Below are 20,687 nucleotides of genomic sequence, written 5' to 3'. Positions count from 1 at the left end.
TTCACTTCTTAACTGAGAGAGTCAGCGTTGCCTAAAGACATTTCCATGGTCAGGTGGCTAGCATGACTATACGCCAAGGCACAGAATATTGTTACCTTGCCACTGAAGTGGTACCTACTTTTCTACCTGCATTTGCTTGCTTTCAAACTGCTAAGTTGACAGGAGATGGGGCAAGAATGGGAGCTCACCCCGTTGTGTAGCCGCTCAAGTATCCAACTGCCGACCTTCTGGTAGACAAGGCCTACAGCCATGATGGCGAACCTATGGCACGCATGCCACAGGTGGCACATGGAGTCCTCTCTGCGGGACATGAGCTGTTGCCCCAGCCTGCTCCATCACACAGGTGCGCACACCTCCCACCGGCCAGCTGGTTTTCTTGTTTCTGCTGTGCATGTGCGAGGCGCATGCGCGGGGGCAGGGTGAGCCCGGGGGGCCAGAATGCTGCCCCCTCCCGCATCCCCTTTTTGGTCCCAGGAGGCTTCAGGGAGGCCTGCTAAGCCCAGAATGGGACGCAGAGGTGGGAGTGGTGTCCCCCCGCATCCTGCTTTTGGTCCCAGGAGGCTGCAGGGAGGCCTGCTAGGCCCAAAACTGGGCAGGGGGGGGGTCACACACATACGTGGGGTAGGTATGTTCCCTTTTACTATAGATCTTCAAATAGAGGCTGGATAGTCACCTGTTTGAAATTTGTTAGCAGATCTTGTATTGGGAAAGGAATTGGACAAAATGACTTCTGAAGTCCCTCCTAATATTATGACCCTAGGATTCAGAGCTGTTTTTACTAACCAATTCATCGTGATTTCCCACCCACCCCTATATTCCTGAATGGAACAGAGAGTGCCTTGGTTTCGAGAAAACAAGGCCTATGATCTATCATTAACTGAAAACACCTATCTAAGCAGAAATATTATCTTCTCTTTCACTAAGATTACATGAAACAGTGGAATTCACAGTCCTCCTTTCATCTGGTTTGCTCTGGAGCTCTACGGAAGTGTTTAAAAAGTACTTCTTTAATATGTATCCCACTATGAAAACTGTTTTAATGACATTAATTTTACTGTCTTGAATGTCAGCAGAATTTTAATGTTTTTAATATAGAATCCCAAATAAATACACCAAACGGAAAGTTTCACAAACAAATGCTGTTAGATAATATATAGTTGGGCATTCATTCCTAAGAATACATTTCAGACTAAACTGTTCCAGGCAGTATGGTAAAATAATATTAGTTTTCTCACCTACAAATCCTTCTTTGCCGACCAATTTCAGGGCAAGCTTGTCTGCCAAAACTGAAGAATTGCCATGCGCAATATTTGCAAAAGGTCCAGCATGCACAAAAACCGGAGTACCCTAGAAGAAAATAATAAGAACAGACAGATATGTTGAATTCTCTAAGCTTAAATCGACGTGACATTAAGAACAAGAGAGCAATTGTTTTATGTTAAAATTTAAAACATGAAGTTGTAAAACAACTGACATGGATAAGAAGGTAGTATATTGGTATAATATAATCAAGCCTTTTACTGATATAATACAACCAATCTTCTAGAGCAATACCATTTTATGATTGTGTCATATTTCAGTATGTGGCATGTTATTAAACACTGTCCCTAAACACATAATTAAACTTTCTTGTTCCAAATCCAGGTTCATTTATTCAGTTACGTCATAGCAATTTCATAATTAATGTGTAGAATTCATTGCCTTACTCTATAATCCATAACTGCAGCCTCGCCACCATCTGGTTCACAGAGCTGCTGTGAACTGCAACTAAGCCCTCTCCTTCAATCAACTCATTGTCATAACTCAGCTTTTTAAAATTAGACCATGTACACCAGGCTATAATGTATACCTTCTTATATGGGAGTAAACATACAGAATAAAATGAGTCTTCTTGCTTTGGGTGGATACATTGAATTTCACAGATTGAAACTAAAAATGTAATAGAGTGCCTGCTAACTCTTTTTCACTCTTAGATCTGTGGGATTTTCAACTGATTCAATTGATGCAAAATTCCTCTGAGAGGAACTGCAGCTGTAGACAACTCTAGAAGTAGCATATTAATTAGATCCTGAAATAATTTGCTGTCTCTAGAGCTCTCTTAAGGTTTCAGGTGGGGTACAACATGGAAAGCAAATTGGCTGTGCTTGGGGATGGGACCCTTCAGGTAAGCCAATGGTCATTTTCCTGTACGCTGCTTGGAGAGTTCAAGCATGGGACATACCCAAGCTAAATGTCACTAGGGCGGGAAGAACCTGATTCAATGGTCTCTCCAGTGGAATGAATACCCTGAAGGACTCGTCTCCCAAAGGCTGCTTCCGCTGACGCAAACTTGTTCAATTTGTAAGCTCAGACAAACTGGTATGATGAAGCCCACGTAGCCGCTCTGAAGATCTCTTCTATGGTCGCTTGTGTCGCCCAGGCTGTTGTGGACGCGGTGCTCCTTGCAGAATGGGCCGTGATACGTCGTGGTACCTGTTTAGATTGGAGCTGATAGGCAAGGGCGATGCAAGCATGCAACCATCGGCTGCTGATGGCGGAAGTGACTTTGTGCCCCATGGTAGCAGGTTGAAAGGAAATGAAAAGCGATTCCAACTGCCTGAACACTGTGGTGCGCTTGATGTATTTGCAAATGGTTTGATGCACATCCAGCTTGTGCCATCTGCGTTCCGTAGGATGTCTTGGGTGGGGACAAAAGTCAGGAAGGATGACTTCCTGGCGCCGATGAAACCAAGAGTTGACCTTCGGAAGAAACGAAGAATCTAAGCGGAAAACGACCCTGTCCGGATGTATGACACACAAGTCCTCCCTGACTGACAAGGCCGCCATCTCCGAAATCCTACGTGCAGAGGTGATCGCGGTCAGGAATACTGTCTTGAAGGTTAGGTTGTGACCTGTGATTCTTCAGTTCACTTCTTGGGGGAGAAGTGAAATGTCTTCAAGGAAAAACAAGGAAATTGCCTTTTGAAAAAGCACCTTTGAGACAACGGTGGCCTGGGTGACTGAGAATCTCCACAAGCATTCTTCCGTGTGACAAGAAAATCTGACGTTTGATCAGCTAGCATTAGATTATTCCTGGATGTGCAAATGATTACACTGCATGACACTACCACTTTTTAATATTTAATTTACAGCATACTAAAGTGAAAGTCATGGTTTTGCTTCTGTGTTTTCACAAAATGAATTATTATGGGTACTTATTTGGAATTTTATTCATGTGTTTTTACTTTACTTTATCCTATTTACTCTTAAAAAGCTGAGCAATTGTCGGAAGCTATTTCCCCACTTTTTAAAGCATTTTTCCCCTGCCGGTTCGGGCAAATAGGCAGGGAAAAATGCTTTTAAAAGCGGAGGGAGGGGAGTGCTGCGAGAGAGAGGGAAAAAGGAGAGAGAGGAAGGACCACAAATCTGGCACTAGACGCGGCTTCAAAGGATATCTTGAAAGAGCACAACAATCCAGGGCTGGAAAGGACCTGGAGGTCATCTAGTCCAACCCTCTGATCCAGCAGGACATTGTTAAAGTGAGTTTCTGTCTTTTGAACCCCCGTCATATGACTATATAGCCACGCCCACCAGTCACATCACACACACACACACACACACACACACACACAGCCATGCCAACAGAACCGGTAGGCAAAACTTTTAGTTTTCCTGTACGCTGCTTGGAGAGTCCAAGCATGGGTTGAATTCTGTCTGACTGCCCTGGACTGCATTGAAAGATCTTTAGCCACGCCTCTTCTTCTGGCTCCTCAGATTTTTCAATTCAGTTCTAGCCCAATGGACACGTTTTCAGTGGTTCCAGCATATCAACAGATATTTAACCTTAACTTGGACTTTTCAACCAGATAATTTTTCCATCCTGCAAGAAAATAAGGTCTGTTTAAAGTTGCTTTTAATTTCCTGGCTTTTGCTTATTGCCAGCGCCTGTTCCGGGCTTCTCTGAGCGCGCGCGGCTTCTCTGACTTTCTGGGCGACGTGAGCCGGCTTGGGAGCTGCCGTGTTCGCTTTTTGTATTGGCGCAGTGGTCAGCGGCGAGGGGCCCAGCTACTCGCATGCATTTCAGTGTTTTGGCGTGACGATCAATGGTGCAAGGACCCAGCCATCGCGCCATTGCCTTTACTAAATGAAGCATTTGGCACGACGGTCAGTGGTGCGAGCACCCAGCTGTTCACACCATCGCTTTTACAGATTTGAATTTGGCACTGCTTTTTTCCAGCAGTAGTCATCGCGGTGGCTATTTTGAGTGAGGGAAAACGTCAGGCGGCCATTTTGTTTGCAGTTTTTCCCTGCAGTTTGGAGTGAGTTTTGGAGAGTGGTGGCAGCATTACTTCTCTGTCCAGTAATCCGGCGGCCAGTTCCCACCCCCCACTAAGTGGCAATTGCTAACAACAGCAAGATGTTGGTCCTTGCCTTAGGCCTTGCTCCAGCTGTTCAATCTGCAGGCACTGGGAGGATCGGATCTCGAGCCAGAGATTTCCTCATGGAGACGGCCTTAATACTCATCTCAGCCAGCGACCTCTCAGCTTCTGATCCAGCAGCTGCAGCTACTCCAACTATGTTCCAGGTGGTGAGTGGTGCCCAGAATATACCTGCTCACAACACAATGGCAAACAACCCCCATCAGGAGGCAATGCAGCCAGGGCCCTCTAGCAGCAGGAGCATTACCAGGCAAGCTAGCAAGGCAGCCTCAGAGGCCCTCAACAGGCAGAGCCAGGCGGGGGGAAAGAAAAGATCAAAGTCACAAGATCAAGTTGCCTCTAGAAGCCAAAGAGCACCAGAGAAACAACTGAACAAGCCCAGCAACAACCGGTGGCTAGTTCTCCGATTCCTGCAGTGGAATTACCAGAGGCCCCAGCTCCTACTAATCAGGACCCACCGTGGTCAGATAGTGAGGATGAGAGCCAGGAATTTTCATGAGATGACTACTCTGAGTCAGCCAACTCCCCTAGACCATTCATGGGGGAGAATGCTGATTTGTTTCAGTGCTCCTTGGAAGCAGAGGATTCCCCTCCAGTTTTATCACTGGCTCCTCAACATCCTCTGCCCCGCTGGGCCACTAAGCATAGGTGGCCTGTAGAAGACCGAGGGCCGGTCCTTTCCTCGGAAATGCAGGAGGTTATCACCAAGGCCATATCCCAGGGAATTGCAGAGGGTCTCAAGCAACGTGCCAAACAACGTTGCAGGGCCAGGTCTTCTTCCTCTAAGGTTGTTCCTTCAGAGGCTCCCTAGGGATCCGTCTCTCCCCATTCCTTGCTGCACAGCGAGGATTCAGCTATAGATGAGGAAATCCTTCCAGAGCAGAAGTTCTCAGGGAACGAGGGAGCAGTCACGGATAAACCAGCCTTCACTGGTTTGTTTAAATATGCTTCATTCAAGACAATCTTGAATAAGGCCAAAACAGCTATCCGTATGGGAGTAACTGCCACCGATCCGGCAACAGTAGACCCGTCAGTCCCTAGAGAAGAACTCTTTGAGGAACCATAAGTTCCCCAGGAGATTGTGCCAGTTCCTAAATTATTTTTGAACATAGTGCAGCGCCAGTGGGTTCAACCGGGCAATCTAGCCACGCCTGGTAGCAATGATAAAAAGTTCTATACAGTGGATGCTTCCCTGGAGGATTTATTAAAATTGCCTCGGGTGGATCCTCCAGTTCAAGCCCTTACATCCTCCTCAGTCTTACCTCCTGACTTATTAGAGGGCTTTAAAGTGGAGTATAAGAGATCTGAAAGGACTTGTCACAAGACCCATCAGTCGGCTGCCTGGGCCATTAAGACAGCCACTTTGGCGTCCTTTATGTCCAGGGCCTCTCTCCTCTGGCTCAGACAGATTTCTGCTAAGCTTCCGGCAAGAGACACTAAGTTGAGGCAGGAGTTTAATAAGGTTTTAGCGGCAGCAGAATACACTGCGGATGCCACCCTCAACTCTGCCAAGTTCACTTCCAGGGCTCTGGCTTCTAATGTCATCACCAGGCGGCTCTTGTGGCTTCGTCACTGGAACACAAACATGAGGTCCAAGTGGAAGTTGGCCTCTGCCCCTTATAAGGGAGGGAAACTTTTCTAGGGAAACCCCTAGAACCTGTCCTAGTTGAAGTCAAGGACAAAAAGAAAGTAATGCCGTCTGTCACTAAGAAGATAGAGCGCAAAGGTTCTGGTTATTTCAGGAAGCAATCCTTTTGTTTCTCAGAACCATCTACTAGCACTGGTCAGTACCACCGTCCGTACAGTCAGGGGCAGGACCGTCAGCCCTTTCAGGACAGGGCCAGACAACAACCCTTCTCCAAGCGCCCTTTCGTGGCGGATCAGGCTCTAGGCCTTTCCATCGCTATAAGTGACAGCCAGCTGACAGCTTCCATCAGAGGGCCCTTGGAACTATTTCAGGCCCGTTGGGAGCAAACAACGTCAGACCAGTGGGTTCTTCAGACAATCCATCTGGGTCTGACCCTAGACTTCCTTTCCCCTCCCCCTCGCCACTTCATCTGCTGCCCCACTCCCTCCTCCCCAGCCAAAAGGTCCCTAATGGAGCAAGAGATTCAGCACCTTCAATAGAACCAGTACCAGCAGGTCAAGAAGGGTTAGATTTTTACTCAATCCTGTTCCTAGTTCCAAAGAACTCAGGAGGGTGGAGAGGGATATTAGATCTAAAAAGATTGAACTACTACCTAGCGTACAAATGCTTCAAAATGCAGTCTCTCCAGTCAGTCTTGAGCTGCATCCGGCCAGGGGATCTACTAACATCAATAGATCTCAGAGAAGCATATCTTCACATCCCTGTCCGCAAAGCCCATCACAGGTTTCTAAGATTCTACTATGCAGGAATACGCTATCAATACAGGGCCTTGCCGTTCGGCCTGTCATCGGCCCCAGAACATTTACAAAGATCCTGGCAGCTGTGGTAGCATCCCTGAGGTCGTGTCCAGTGAGACTTCAAGCATACCTGGAAGACATCATCATACAATCACCGTCCCGCCAGCAAGCGGTCAGATACCTCCAGATAACCATGGCAGCCCTTCAAGTCCACGGGTTCTCAATCAACATGGACAAAAGCCACCTCACACCCACCACCAGGTTGCTGCATCTCTGTGCCATCATAGACACTGTAAGTTGCCAAGTCTTTTTGTCGCAGGAGCAAATCTCCAGCCTCAGACAACTGATTCCTCAGGTGAAAGCTTCACGGATCGCGCCCATAGTCTGCTGTCGAAGCTCTTAGGCAAGATAATCTCTTGCCTCTCGATAGTACCGTGGGGGAGACTGCACTCACGACAGTTGCAATGGTGTCTTCTACCCCCCCAAAGGGCCAAGAAGAGCAACTCCCCATCTCCGATTCCAATTCCCTTCAAGGTCCAACAGTCCCTGCGGTGGTGGGACTCTCCTGCGCTGGCCAAGGCAGTCTCTTCTGCGAACCACATCGCCTAACTATCACTACGGATGCCAGCCTATTCGGATGGGGGGCACATCTGGACACTCAGATCGCCAGAACAGGTGGTCCGAAGGCGATCTCAAACACAGCATAAATTGGCTGGAATTAAAAGCGGCAAGGCTAGCTCTCCTTCATTTTCAAACAACCATTCAGGGCCAACACGTGATGCTGTTGACGGACAATGTGGCCACCAAGGCACATGTCAACTGCCAAGGGGGCACTCACTCCAAGTCCCTGATAGCAGAGGTGGAATGCCTGGGGAAGTGGGCGGAGAAACATCTGTCATCCCTTCGAGCAGAGCATATTTCCGGGGTGAGCAACATCCAGGTAGATTGGTTGAGTAGGGCCACGATCGATCATTCAGAGTGGTGCCTGCACCTGGACCTCTTCCTCAATATCACATGAAGGTTCAGCTTTCCCTCAATCGACCTATTTACCACCCAGAGAACACCCACCTCCCTCTCTTCTTCTCCAGGTACAAGTACCCGAGGGCAGAAGGGGTCAACACTCTGCTTTACCACTGGCCAGTAGGCCTCCTCTACGTGTTCCCACCGCTGCCTCTCCTTCCCAGTGTCATCCGAAAGATCCTCGGAAGTTCTTCTCATAGCACCATTTTGGCCCAGGTGGACCAGGTTTGCCGACCTCGTGAGCCTCTCCATCACCAAGCTGTGGAGGATTCCTCCAGAGGAGGTCTCTCTCAGCCAGGGGGTCTTATCACATCCGGAGCCCCAATGGTTGCAATTGGCCATTTGGCACTTGAGAGGGACCTCCTAGAGAGGGACAGGCTCTCCTCAAAGGTCATTTAAATCATCCAGGCAGCACGTCGACCATCTACTACCAGAATTTACGAGGCCACCTGGTCAGCCTTCGTAAAATGGTGTGTATCTAAGCAGACAAACCCCGCTTCAGCCTCTATTCCACAAGTTTTGGACTTTTTGCAAGAAGGATTGGACCAGGGATTGGCGGCCAACATGTTACATTGCCAAGTTGCGGCGCTGTCCACCGTCCTCGCTCCCAGCAACCATCTATCCCTAGCACATCATTCCAAGGTCTGCAGCTTCCTGAAGGGAGCTTCCAACTTGCGGCCCCCGGTTGTTCATCGATCCCTGACCTAGGAGTTGAATGTTGTGCTTCAGGCTCTAGTTGAGGCTCCCTTTGAGCCGATTCGTACCTGTGACCTGAAGAATTTTTCAAGAAATCTTTAAGAATTCTTCAGAAGAATTTTTCAGAAGAAGTTTCTGAGAAGTGAAATGTCTTTGAGGAAAAACAAAGGAAGTCCAGTTGCTTTTTGAAAAAGCAGCTTTGGGTCACACTTTCTTTTCATTTTAATGATTTCCTTTTCATTTCCAAGCCTCTCATGGTCCCAGAAGCCATTGGTACAGACCTGGGCAATTATGTGGGATGGGGAATTTATTCTGTGAGTGAACGAACCCCATTTTTCTAGGGGATGAATAGCAATGAGTGCACCCTTAAAATGTTCAATACTTTAAAACATATGCTGGCAACTTAGACTCATGAAGAAAGAAATGAAGCCTTGGATTACAGAGGCCCAGACTCACCTCCAAAGTCTGCATCAATGTTGGTTTAATTGCATCCTTCATCAAAACTGCCAAAGCACCAGTTACTCCCTAAAACAAAGAGATTTTTATTTTTAAGATTAATGTTATTTGAAACTAAGAAGAAGTTCAAGCAAACTAACCTAAGGCATCAAGTAATTTAGGTAAAAACAAACAAACCTAGAACGGATAAAGTTAGAATGGATTATGGTTAAGTTGTGATGGTATCACAACTTAAAAGAAACAAGAAAAAAGAATGGCCTCAATTTCTATAAACTGCAAATAAGTTTCTTATTTACAACATTGAAACATTATAATTTGGAAGAAGTAACTTGTACCAAATGTTGAAATATGTCAAGTGTTAAGTGGTTTAATAACTTGACATTATTCAAGATTACTTTCCAGGGTTTCTACAAGTGTTAGAAGGGGAAGATCTCCCTTATACTGTTTTGGACTCAGGAGAAATCAAAAGCAGTTTTGTAAACTCGGGGAGTTAGCCTGAGGAATTTGAATGTACTGTGGACCTTTACGAAAATATCTAGCAAGTTTTAATCATTTTTCTTAAAAGGCAGTTGAATCAGTAAAATCATACCTAGTTTGGAAAAATGTATTTCTCGGTCTCCTATAATGATGGAATCTACTGTCATCCAAGAAATATAGGATATACAAATATGGTCTTTTTCACTCAGCAGAGAATTAAATGGAATTCATTGCCACAGTTTACAGTAAAGACAATTAATTAATTCTCTCAATGGCTGCTATTGATTTATGCAAATTCAAGCATAGAAGTAGCATACTTTCAACATTAGCTGAGACAAATAGGACATTGCATTAATCTGCATGTTTTTTAAAAATAACTGGCTGAGATCCAAGATCAGAGTGTTCCTTCCTTCCTTCCTTCCTTCCTTCCTTCCTTCCTTCCTTCCTTCCTTCCTTCCTTCCTTCCTGTGGCAATAAAATTGTTCAAGTAGTAGTAATCTAAAAGCCAAGTTTGCCATGTTTTGAAATTTTGCAACCTGTACCCATAAAGAAAATTCATTTATGTGATCACTAAAAGATGACAATGACTTGATAGCACATAAGCAATCAATCAATTTCAGTTTTAAAATCTGCAACTCACTTCCAGGCTGCCCAACTTATTTGCAGGTGCTTTCATATACAGATAATTTAATTTGTCTAATGATTTATTAATTGTCCCACACTGTGCCTTTTAGATTAAAGCTGAGTTTCCATTTTCAATGAAATTTTCAAAGATTATCTTAATTCAGTTTTATTGTAAAGAAATAGCAAAAGCCTTCCTTATAGCCACTCATTTAACAACCATTCAATTATGGTGGGGTTGAAAAAAAGTGGCTTATGAACTGATCCTCACACTTTTTGGTTGCAGAAATATCCTTACCTGTACATTCCTTGTAAAACGAATGAATTACTAAATAGGTGCATTTCTATATTTTTCTAAGATATGTAACTTGATAAATGCCATCACTATATAAATAGCTACATATTTATTTAATATTCCTTAAGACTGTTGAAATACTAATCTTGAGGGTGCCAGTTTAATTTACCATGAAAATATGGCATCGATCCATCAAACATTTTGCTATGATACAGCAGCCAAATTGCAATCTAGTCTTTAAGACTTTGCTCAATGAACACCATGTTTTGGCAACAAACCCTGTAGTTCCATTACTGAGGCAGGCTTTCTAAAAAACCATTACACTTTTGAAAAGAGCTTCTGAGTTTATTAAATATTCAATTTATCTTTCCCTTCTCTGTCTCCTCCCATCTCCATTCCTTGCAGCATCTGGTTTTCATCGGTCAATGTGTATTTTAGATTTCATTACGCTATGCTCAAGATATGATATAGCACTCTTGAAATTCAGACCAAAGAGAGTTGCTGGGTATATTAAATATTATTCATATCCGAATGAAATAAAAGAAAGAAGGAATTAGTGGTTTTGGCTGAATATTAAATTAGGAATTGTAAAAACCTATGAAAACATTTTATAGAGACAGAAATCAAAGTAATTTAAAAAATGAATTCATATTTGAATATATGTTAATATTAATCAAACTGAGGGGGCACGATGGCTCAGCGGTTAAAGATACTTAGCTTGTCAGTTCCAAAGCTGACAGTCCAGGTTCGAGACCCGAGCGCTGCATAATGGGGTGAGCTCCTGTTTCTTCTCCTAGCTCCTGCCCACCTAGCAGTTTGAAAGCATGCAAATGGGAGTAGACTAATAGGTACCACTTCAGTGTGAACATAATAGTGTTCTGTGTGACATTACATAACATGCTGGCCACATTACCGTAGAAAATGTCTTCAGACAGCACTGGCTCCATCAGCCAATAAACAGAATTAAGCCCCACCCCCTAGAGTTGGACATGACTGTACAGGGAAACCTTTACCTTTCTATTAATCAAAATATACACTCAAGTGAATATATTTTTAAAATAAGGTTTTTTGAGAACAAATAATAATAATAATAATAATAATAATAATAATAATAATAATAATAATAATAATAATAATAATAATAATAATAATAATATATTTATTTCTTAGCCGCACCCTCTCCCGAAGGACTCGGGGCGTTTAGGATGCTGTTATTGATGTTCTACAAATAGTTACTTGCAATTGCTCTCCCATGTTATGCACTCCAAAAGGGATGAAAGTAAAGTGATCAAGGTCCTTTTCAAAAAAAGCAAGGAGAATGTATGCACGTAGATTAATATTTGGTTTGTCTGAGAAACTGCTTCATGAATAGGTAGGTAGCATGTTATCCCTTACCTGCACTGTATTTCTAACCCCCTCAAAAAGGTTTTCAAAAAGTATTGCATGCTTAAAGCTCATACAAAAAATGCAAAATGTAATGCTTTGCACATTAACAAGGAAAACTCACAATTGTCATAAAACACCAATACTGTCAGAACTAATGTCCTGTGTTCTTTACTAATTGCAGTAGTCTTGGCATCTTCCACCATGTATTCTGTATCCAATATATTTTCAAGTGCATTTCAAGATGTTGGGATTCCCTTTAAAATCCTACATGCCTTAGAGCAGTAATGGCAAACCTTTTCAGCACCGAGTACCCAAACCAGAATGCACATGCACACACCGGAGCCCCAGAAACTCAAAGACCAGCTGGCCGGTGCACATGCGCATGTCCATGACTCAAAAACCAGCTGGTCTTCTGATTTCTGGGGTCAGAGATCATCGTATGTGTGTGCTGGAAACCAAAAGACCAGGTGGCGACGGTGTACGTGTCCACAGAGAGGGTTCTGCGTGCCACCTCTGGCACCTGTGCCAGAGGTTCCCCATCACAGCCTTAGAGGCTGATTGAGATCACTTACTCTAAACAAAACCTAAAGAGATAGAGAGTGCTTGCTTTCCATGCCTTGCTAAGATATAGTATTTGAAGAAGATGTTTTCCACAGGAGAGTAGCTCCTGCACTCCTGCTAGCTATAAGATTTGTACCATCACCTTTCCAGCATGCATTTGAGGACAGACACATGTGTAGGCAGAGGTACTGGGAAACTGATGAGGTTTTGTCTGATGCTATTGTATATTGTTTTATGATTCTATCATGTTTGCTTGTATTATTATTTGATAAAATTGACTATTTTTATGATTACTGTATTATTTTATATTATGTTGCTGCTTGTCAACCACTGAAACATTATGAAAACATTATAAGTAAATAATACACACCAAATCTTCTGCTGTCACAGGTTGCCCTTTTCTGTTGTTAGCAACTACGATTTTTCCCAGTCTCTCTTTCATATCAGACAGGCTACTGGTTAGCGCCAATATTGCCATAATTTCACTTGCAACAGCTATATCAAACTGAGTCTGTGAACAGAAGAGGAAAGATACAGAAAGATTCAAAGCTGATAACTAGATACCCTACATGCCTAGCATAGTCTCACACCTGTCAGCTGGAGTGCAAAGTTTTTAAAAGTTTTTTTTTTATAAACCCAACAATATCCAGAAGACGGTCGTGGAAACCACTTGTATATTCTTGCTAAGAAAACAACGAAACAAGCTTCAGTTTATTTAGACACAATGTCAAGCTTACTTGTAGGAGATTTTATATTGTTCTCTACTGGTCTATAAAGCTGCAAGATCAGCATGGTGCTAGATAAAACCCCAAGAGGTCAGTACCTAGATAAGCGCTAGGAATGGTGCCTAAATGGTTTGATCCCTGTAGCCCTAGGGAAAGCTTATAATGTATTCTCCCATTTAACATAGTAAAGGATAACACTGCCTTTATGGTTATTTGGAAGACCAATTTCTTATCTAGTTAGGTCTCCAGCTATGTTTATATAAAGAACTATGCCAACCTGCCCATCACAGTAAGCTTGAACGAGGTTGTATATTTCATCTGATATCCTCTCATATTTATTTTGTTTAGCAATAGGCTCTTAAGTGCTCTCAAGAGTATACTGGAATTTCAGGTAGCCATTTCATCCATATCGCTTTTGAGCTAATTTATCAATACAGGTAACCAGTGGTGGGTTGCAGGCGGTACACCCTGGAACACTGGGTACCATTCCGGTACGGTGCTCCGGAAGGCCCACCCGAGCTCCTTACCTGTCCTTTAAGCCTTTGGCGCTTCCGCGCATGGCATGTCTGTGCACGTGCATGGTGCCTACGGCGCCTGCGCAATGCTCTGCCGAGCAGCTGGAGCGTTGCGGAGGCTTGCGGAAGCGTTGCAGGCATGTGGGTGACGCAGGGCCCGTTCCAACCATACCAGTTGGAACAGGATCCGGAACCCACCACTGCAGGTAACCCACTGAGTTCCAGCTCTACCTATTTTTTCAAACTCTATCTAATTCTATGCAGAAATGAAATTATTCCTCTATGCTATAGATAGCAAAGCAGATTGAACTTCTGGAATAAACAGAGATTATGTTTAACAGAAACAGAAAAAATGATCCTAAACTGTATGTCAAGTTATGGTGCAGATTTATTCATTTCTAAACCTTGGTATATCAATTTACTGAAATAATAGCAGGAACGGAGCATCATAAAGTCTACATGAAATTTAATCTCAAACATACAATGTATTGGAACTTTACTTACCTGGCGAGAAAATCCCTTCTCTGTATTTGCTTGGCCAATTGTTATTTTTCTAAGGAATCTATCATTTGTATCCACCACTGAAAGGAAAACAAATAGCTGAAACATTTACTAAAGTATCAAAGCTTCTGTTCTTCTACCAAAATTGGAAAGGAAATGTTCACCTTGTTAATATATTATAGATATATTTTAAGCATCCACATATTTTGTTATCTTTAATGTATGTTATTCTTTTGAAAGGCTATGGAAGCGTTGAACTGTAGCAGGATAGAGCAACAGAATATTTTACATGGTTGAATTTGGCTGCACACTTTTACATTTAATGACGTATTTTGCAATATGATGATTATAGAAATGTTTAAAATATTCATTTCTGAGTGCAAATTATTAATATTTTAACATGGGCAAAGTTAAAATGCAATTCAAAATATTGTTTAGTAAAATCATATGAAAAAAACCTTCTGCTCTAAATTTTGTCTATAAGAAAACCTAACCTTTCAACTACAAAGATAGAATGACCTTTTCTTAGAATTCCCCCCAAATTGACCATTTTTCTGAACATTCATCATTGGAACTTCATTTTTCAATTAAAACTATCCAAATTTCCCATGAAGCCAATAATTGTTGGAAATAAGAATAATTTGATAAATTTAAAGACTCTGTTAATATTTGGATGACAGATCTCCAGGGAACACCAACACTGTAGGTAAGACTGTAGACAAAAATAAAAATAAAAAAATGTCCCAGAATAAGGAAGATCAAGTCACTTCCATATTGCTACCAAGAAAACAACATTGATATGTCCATGAAGTTACCAGGAGTTAAATCTGACTTTAAAGAGGCTTTACCTTTATATTTAAATGAACAATGAGCATATTCTAAATAGTCCTTTTAAGTAATGTTTTTATTCTATTTGGCACCCAAAATTCCTTCTGGTAGAGGGGTGATGTTGTAGCCCAGCAGCGGCAGGCTGAGCTGTTGGTGGACTCTGACAGCTCAGACCATTATAGGACTGCTCTGGAGGATGAGGAAGACTCTGGAGAGTGTTTGGAGTCAGAGCAGGAACTAGAGAGGCCTGTTGGCTACCAGTTGGCATCTGAGTCAGGGAGCAGTGAGGAGGAACAGAGGGAGGTTGTCCCTGATATGTGTGTACATAGAGCTGAGAAGAGAAAGGAACAGCTGTGGAGACGATGTCATAGAAGGAAGTAAGGACAGGTGGCTAAGGATGTGGCCCTTCCCAAAGAGTTTATAGGTGTAGCGACAGGAGTGGAATCTTTGCAGGAAACAACAGTCCATTTTACTAGCTGTTGAGAAAGCATTCCGTAAGTTTAATCTTGGTTCGTGAAGATAGCTTTCTAGGCTCCTAGCCAAGGGTTGGCTTTATCTATGCAATTAGTCATGGCAGACAGCCAAGCCTGTGTCTGCATATTCATTGGAATCACGGGACAGAACAGGTGATATGTTTGTTCAATGAAGAAATAAAATTAAAATTTGGAAGGACATACTGTTCTACTGCAATGAAAAATGCAGAAATTTAAGGAAGGCTTTTTGTTTATAAGACATTAGATAGTATTTAAATTCAATATGTATACAGAAAAAACCAACACTAATGTACAAAAATCAAACAAACTTTCTAAAATAACATTTTGTAGGCCACAAAAATAGAATGTTTTAAAAACTCGTGAGTTACATGTATTTTCTTGTTGCTTTTGATTTGTACTACTCATTCTGGAAGGAAAGCAATTTTCACCTTGCAACATCATGGAATAAGAAAGCAATAACTAACTTATAGGGGGTGTTCCATGTTACATCTCAAATGGGGACAAGTTTATAATCTTTTGATAGGAGGTATAGATGGACAGGTAACTCAAGTTGTGCAACCTAGATTTACCAAAATGCATTGTGTATTTGTTCTATGATTACTTAGTATGCTAAATTAGTATTCATCTGCTGAATATATATATAATATATAGCCTGAAATTTTATGACAGCAGACAGCACAGGGCCACACACAGGGAGAGGCGCATAGGCCTCTTCTAGACAAACAGAAGTCATGGCCAGTCAGGGTCCTGATTACATGGAAGAAGCATAAATATCGTCTACTAACTAAAGCGATGAATAAAATGCTGAAATGTGTGTTGTTATGTCTTCAGGCAAACCCTCTCCTTTTGTATTACTTGATATCAGAAAAAAAATATAAATCATAGGTTTGTGGGCTCCCCAGACCTCAGGAGCACTTTGAAAGGCTCCCAAACCCTCTGCACGTCCATTTTTGCAAAGGGGGAGGGGTTTCAGTAGGCCCAAAATGCTGTGTTCAGTGTATAAGACGCACCCAGATTTTCAACCTCTTTTTTGAGGGAAAAAGGTGCGTCTTATACTCTGAAAAATACCGTAAATTGGATGAAGGGATTATAAATAACAGTGTTGAATGTTTTTCCAATAGGGAGGACAAAAGCGAGCAAAAAACAGATCATTTTTGCTCATTTTGGAGGGGGGGGCAGCCCCCAGGAGCATTCTAAAAGCCTCCCAAAGCTCTGCATGCCCCCGTTTCCCCCCCAAAAAACGAGGCTTGCAGAGCTTTTGGGAGGCCTGCACAGTATAAAAACTGTTTAAAAAAAATTACCTCTTCAAAATCATGGTGTGCCTTATACTCCGGTGCATCTTATAATCCGAAAAATACAGTAAATGTAGGCTTTTCAGGAAATTGGACCTGTGAATGTCAGAAGTGGACTGTGGCAAAAATACACCATCCTCACAGGATATATGCATTTTTGAGGAAGGCACACAATTTATATTCTTTGGCTTACCTATTACCAAGCCATTGTTTATAATTGTTACCAACATTCTCCCATTTCCAGTTTCTATGGTATTATAAAAAAACTAAGGAAATCAAAGATAGTTACACTACAGCTTTCCACTACAAATTGCCTATGCATTTATTCTGGGTGAGAGTGGGATTTTTACAGCAGGATCTTTCACATTCAACAAATTTGCAGAAAATTGCAAAAAGCTTAAGAAATGTGTTAGATCGGGTAACGATCTACAGGCTAACGGAAAGGCACACACAGGCTAAAGGCAACAACAACTCTTTATTATAACAGAACAAGTTTGAAAAATCCAGCGAAGGTTGAGTCTGACAGCAGCCCTTTTATAGGGAGCTGTCAGACCCTTCGACCAATGAGATTAAACCTCTGTTTCCACCCAAACAGAGGACCTTGGTGGAACCCATTATAACTGTAGCTAGTATCTTAACAAAATGGGAAGAACATTTACATAGCTTTTATATTAGGTCTTTGTGGGTCTTTAGCCCAGAGCAATAAAATAATTGAAAGGGGAACATTTATCATATTTCCAGTTCTCAAAATTCAAAGTACAAAATATACAGGAAAAATCACAACGATACTTATTAACATGTTTCCAAAATACTAATCAGGATGGGGTCAGATTTTGCTCTGCTTCCACAGCCCATTATCAAGTCACAAAAGATAGTTAAGCAAATGCACAGATTTCTTTTCTTTTTCACTGAATAACTTAATCAGTTCTGACAAGAAACTTTTGCCAAGAACTGCATATAAAACTCTGTTTTTTTCAAAAGTAATTGTTTATGTTAGGGTTGAAACTTCCCAGGAAGTATCTAGTTGATGACTTTATGCAAGAACAAAGTAGACTAGATGGAGACTTCTTTTTTTTTAATACCTACCCCTTTGCCATGTTATTGTAGATGTGTCTATATCAAGTCGCACAAATTTGTTAATCTCATCTGCAGTTAATGTTTTAGGATCTATTTTGGTTATTCCAAGCCTCTAAAAACAAATAAAGAGAAAGAGATAGAAACACATATAGAACTTACACACCTGACCATAATACTCATATTCAGGGCATATGCCCTTTTCCCCCAAAATAAGAGCTCCCCAGATAATAAGCCCAATCGGGCTTTTGAGCGCATGTGCTAAAATAAGCCCTCCCCCGAAAATAATCCCTTCCCTGAAATATTTAAACGCATACGCAGCTGGTCCTAATGTAGAAATCAAGCAGGGAGTGGTTTATGGAACAGACATTACAGTTTTAATTTTCTTTTCCAGTGGAACAAGAAAGAGGAGGAAAAGCAGTAGCAAATATCAGTAATATGCTTTGTGAATGAAGTGTGAAACAATCCATACCAAAAATGTTTGAAAGATTATGAAACAAATCATAAGCCCTATCAAACTACTGTAATTGCTGCATACAATGGAAGACAAATATGTCTATGGGATACTGCAGTGATGGCGAACCTATGGCACGCTTGCCACAAGTGGCACGCGGAGCCATTTGTCAGGGCACGCACATTCACCTTTTTAAAAGCTATTTTTCGCCTTCCTCAGGCTCCAGAGGCTTTATAGGAGCCTGGGGAGGGCGAAAAGAACCTCCCCCGCCCCACCAGAGGCTTCAGGGACCGTCTGGAGGCTTCCCTGAAGCCTTCGGAACACTTAAAACCACTCTCCAAGCAAACCGGAAGTGACTTCCGGGTTGCTCGGAGGGTCGTTTTAAGCGTTCCAAAGGCTTCAGGGAAGCCTCCGGACAGTCCCTGAAGCCTCCGGAGGGCCTCCGGGGGGGGGAGGCTCTTTTCGCCCTCCCCAGGCTCCTATAAAGCCTCTGGCGCCTGGGGAGGGCGAAAAAAGCATGTAAAAATGGGGGGGGTCGCGCATTGTGTGCGCATGCGCACTGGGGGGGTCACGCATTGCATTATGGGTGCGGCACACCCGCACACGACCCCCCTGCGCTCCCCCCACTTGTGGCACGCGAGCCAAAAAAGGTTCGCCATCGCTGGGATACTGGGTGGTGAATGTCCTGTTTGCCCGAGAAGCATAAAATTGAAGTTTAGCCATCTTTACAATAAACCAAATATGAGGTTATGAGAAGGAAGACCTTAATCGGAGCAGACTCTTCGATGTAAACAAAATATTCTGGATCCTGCTGCCTGCAGGGCTTGTCTCCCTGCTGTAGACACCCAGTATACCTAGCAGCAGAACTGCTAATAAGAGGCTCAACAGGAGGCAGTTATTGAATCTCCAATGTATGTTGTTAAATAACTATCTTGAATGACTTGCTTAAGTTAATCTCTAGCATATAAGGCATTGTGAATGGAGAACAGGATAAGAGACTAATTTCTTTCCTAATTCTGTATCTCCAAGTATTATTCTGTAGCAGATATAAATGTAGACCTCATCGTATCCTGTTTTATTTTCAAGAGCAAATGGACAGTGCAAAATGCAACTGAAAATCAAAAATAAAAAAGATTTGGCTCTTGGAGTACTGTCTTTGCAGCCATCCAATGCCATTCCATAGTTATCAAAAGTGCTACCCGGGCCCCATAAATTAAGCTCTCATGTTATCCAAATCAACACATAGCAATTATTATTAATCAAGATGTGATCTCAAATGTATTATAATTTGTATACTTATAATTTCCATTCTAAGCTAAGTTCTTTCTCTTGCCTTCCCTTTTTCAAAAATATGTTAGTGAGCATTTTAAGCAACTACAGTAATCTTAGCATTTGATTACAGAAATTAAATACATTCAGTGCTTTTATATACAAAATGTATGGCTGGATTGTTTTCCTCTGCAAGACTGAGAATCATAAACAAATTTAGTTAATTCCCAGAGAAGGCATTTAACTGTTAAGATAAATAGCTGCCTGCCGTTGTTTTACAATTCCAGTCTGCTATTTGTAGTCTGTCAGTGGGAAAAATCAAGGAATTTCAGCAAGATATCTACATAATCTTTTCAGCATTCCCCACCCAAGTAATAAGTGGCATTAATTTAAAGATTTCTCCAGTTTCTTAAATAACCTTGGAGCATATAATTATTCTGAATCTACCTTGCTTTTTGCATAGATGTGGGCAGTCTATACATACTCATTTTTCCCCATCCTCATGTGGTGGTTTGCTTGAAGTTGAACAACCAAAGAATATAAATATACTATATTTAAAAGTCAATATTTTTATTCACTTCAAGGTCCTTTGGATTGTAACTTAAAGCTATGAACCATTTTTTAACAGCTGTAAAAATGTGAGTTGCTGAAAGCACACGAAAATGCCTTCCTGTTGTTCTCTTTTAGACCATACCTACCCTATACAGAATTCCCTATGATGGAAGCAAATAGTTACATTTAAAGATAAAAGTAAAGGTTTCCCTTGTCCAGCCAGGTCTGACTCTAGGGGGTAGTGCTTATCTCGATTTCTTAGGTGAGGGAGCCAGCATTGTCCTAACATATTTCCATGGTCATGGCCAGCTTGATATACTGAGCTGCACAGAATGCTATTCCCACTGAACTGGTACCTATTTATCTACTCACATCTGCACATTTTCGAACTGTTAGATGGACAGGAGCTGAGGCAGGTAACAGGTGGGTTCACCTCATTGCGCAGCGCTTAGTTCTTGAACCTGGGCTGTCAGCTTTCCAGTTGACAAGCTCAGCATCTTTAATCGTGCCCCAGTTACATTTATTTCATCCTATTCTTGTATTTAGCCAGGTCAGATTTTATTAGGATCTCCTCCTCCTCCTCCTCCTCTCATTAAAATCTGTATCAACTTTATTTCTTTTATTATGAACAGAAAAGCCCAAACCAATGTCTATGGAGATTCTCAGTC

At 42.2% G+C, this 20,687-nt stretch overlaps 1 protein-coding gene across 2 annotated transcripts in view; it reads right to left on the bottom strand.

Annotated features, from left to right (window-relative positions):
• MTHFD1L (methylenetetrahydrofolate dehydrogenase (NADP+ dependent) 1 like) overlaps nucleotides 1–20,687 on the bottom strand; it is a 146,051-nt gene that overhangs the window by 80,823 nt on the left and 44,541 nt on the right. For both annotated transcript variants that reach the window (XM_081945648.1, XM_081945649.1), the window contains 5 exons: nucleotides 17,757–17,859; nucleotides 14,060–14,136; nucleotides 12,686–12,826; nucleotides 8,976–9,044; nucleotides 1,236–1,347 (listed from right to left, as the gene is read on the bottom strand). In XM_081945648.1, the coding sequence (XP_081801774.1) occupies nucleotides 1,236–1,347; nucleotides 8,976–9,044; nucleotides 12,686–12,826; nucleotides 14,060–14,136; nucleotides 17,757–17,859 (502 nt within the window). The remainder of the gene's footprint in view (nucleotides 1–1,235; nucleotides 1,348–8,975; nucleotides 9,045–12,685; nucleotides 12,827–14,059; nucleotides 14,137–17,756; nucleotides 17,860–20,687) is intronic.

Source organism: Natrix helvetica (assembly GCF_964273705.1).
Source record: "Natrix helvetica genome assembly, chromosome: 2".
Classification (NCBI taxonomy): domain Eukaryota; kingdom Metazoa; phylum Chordata; class Lepidosauria; order Squamata; family Natricidae; genus Natrix; species Natrix helvetica.
The sequence above is the reverse complement of the archived record's forward strand: the minus strand, read 5'-3'. Positions and strand labels throughout refer to the sequence as shown.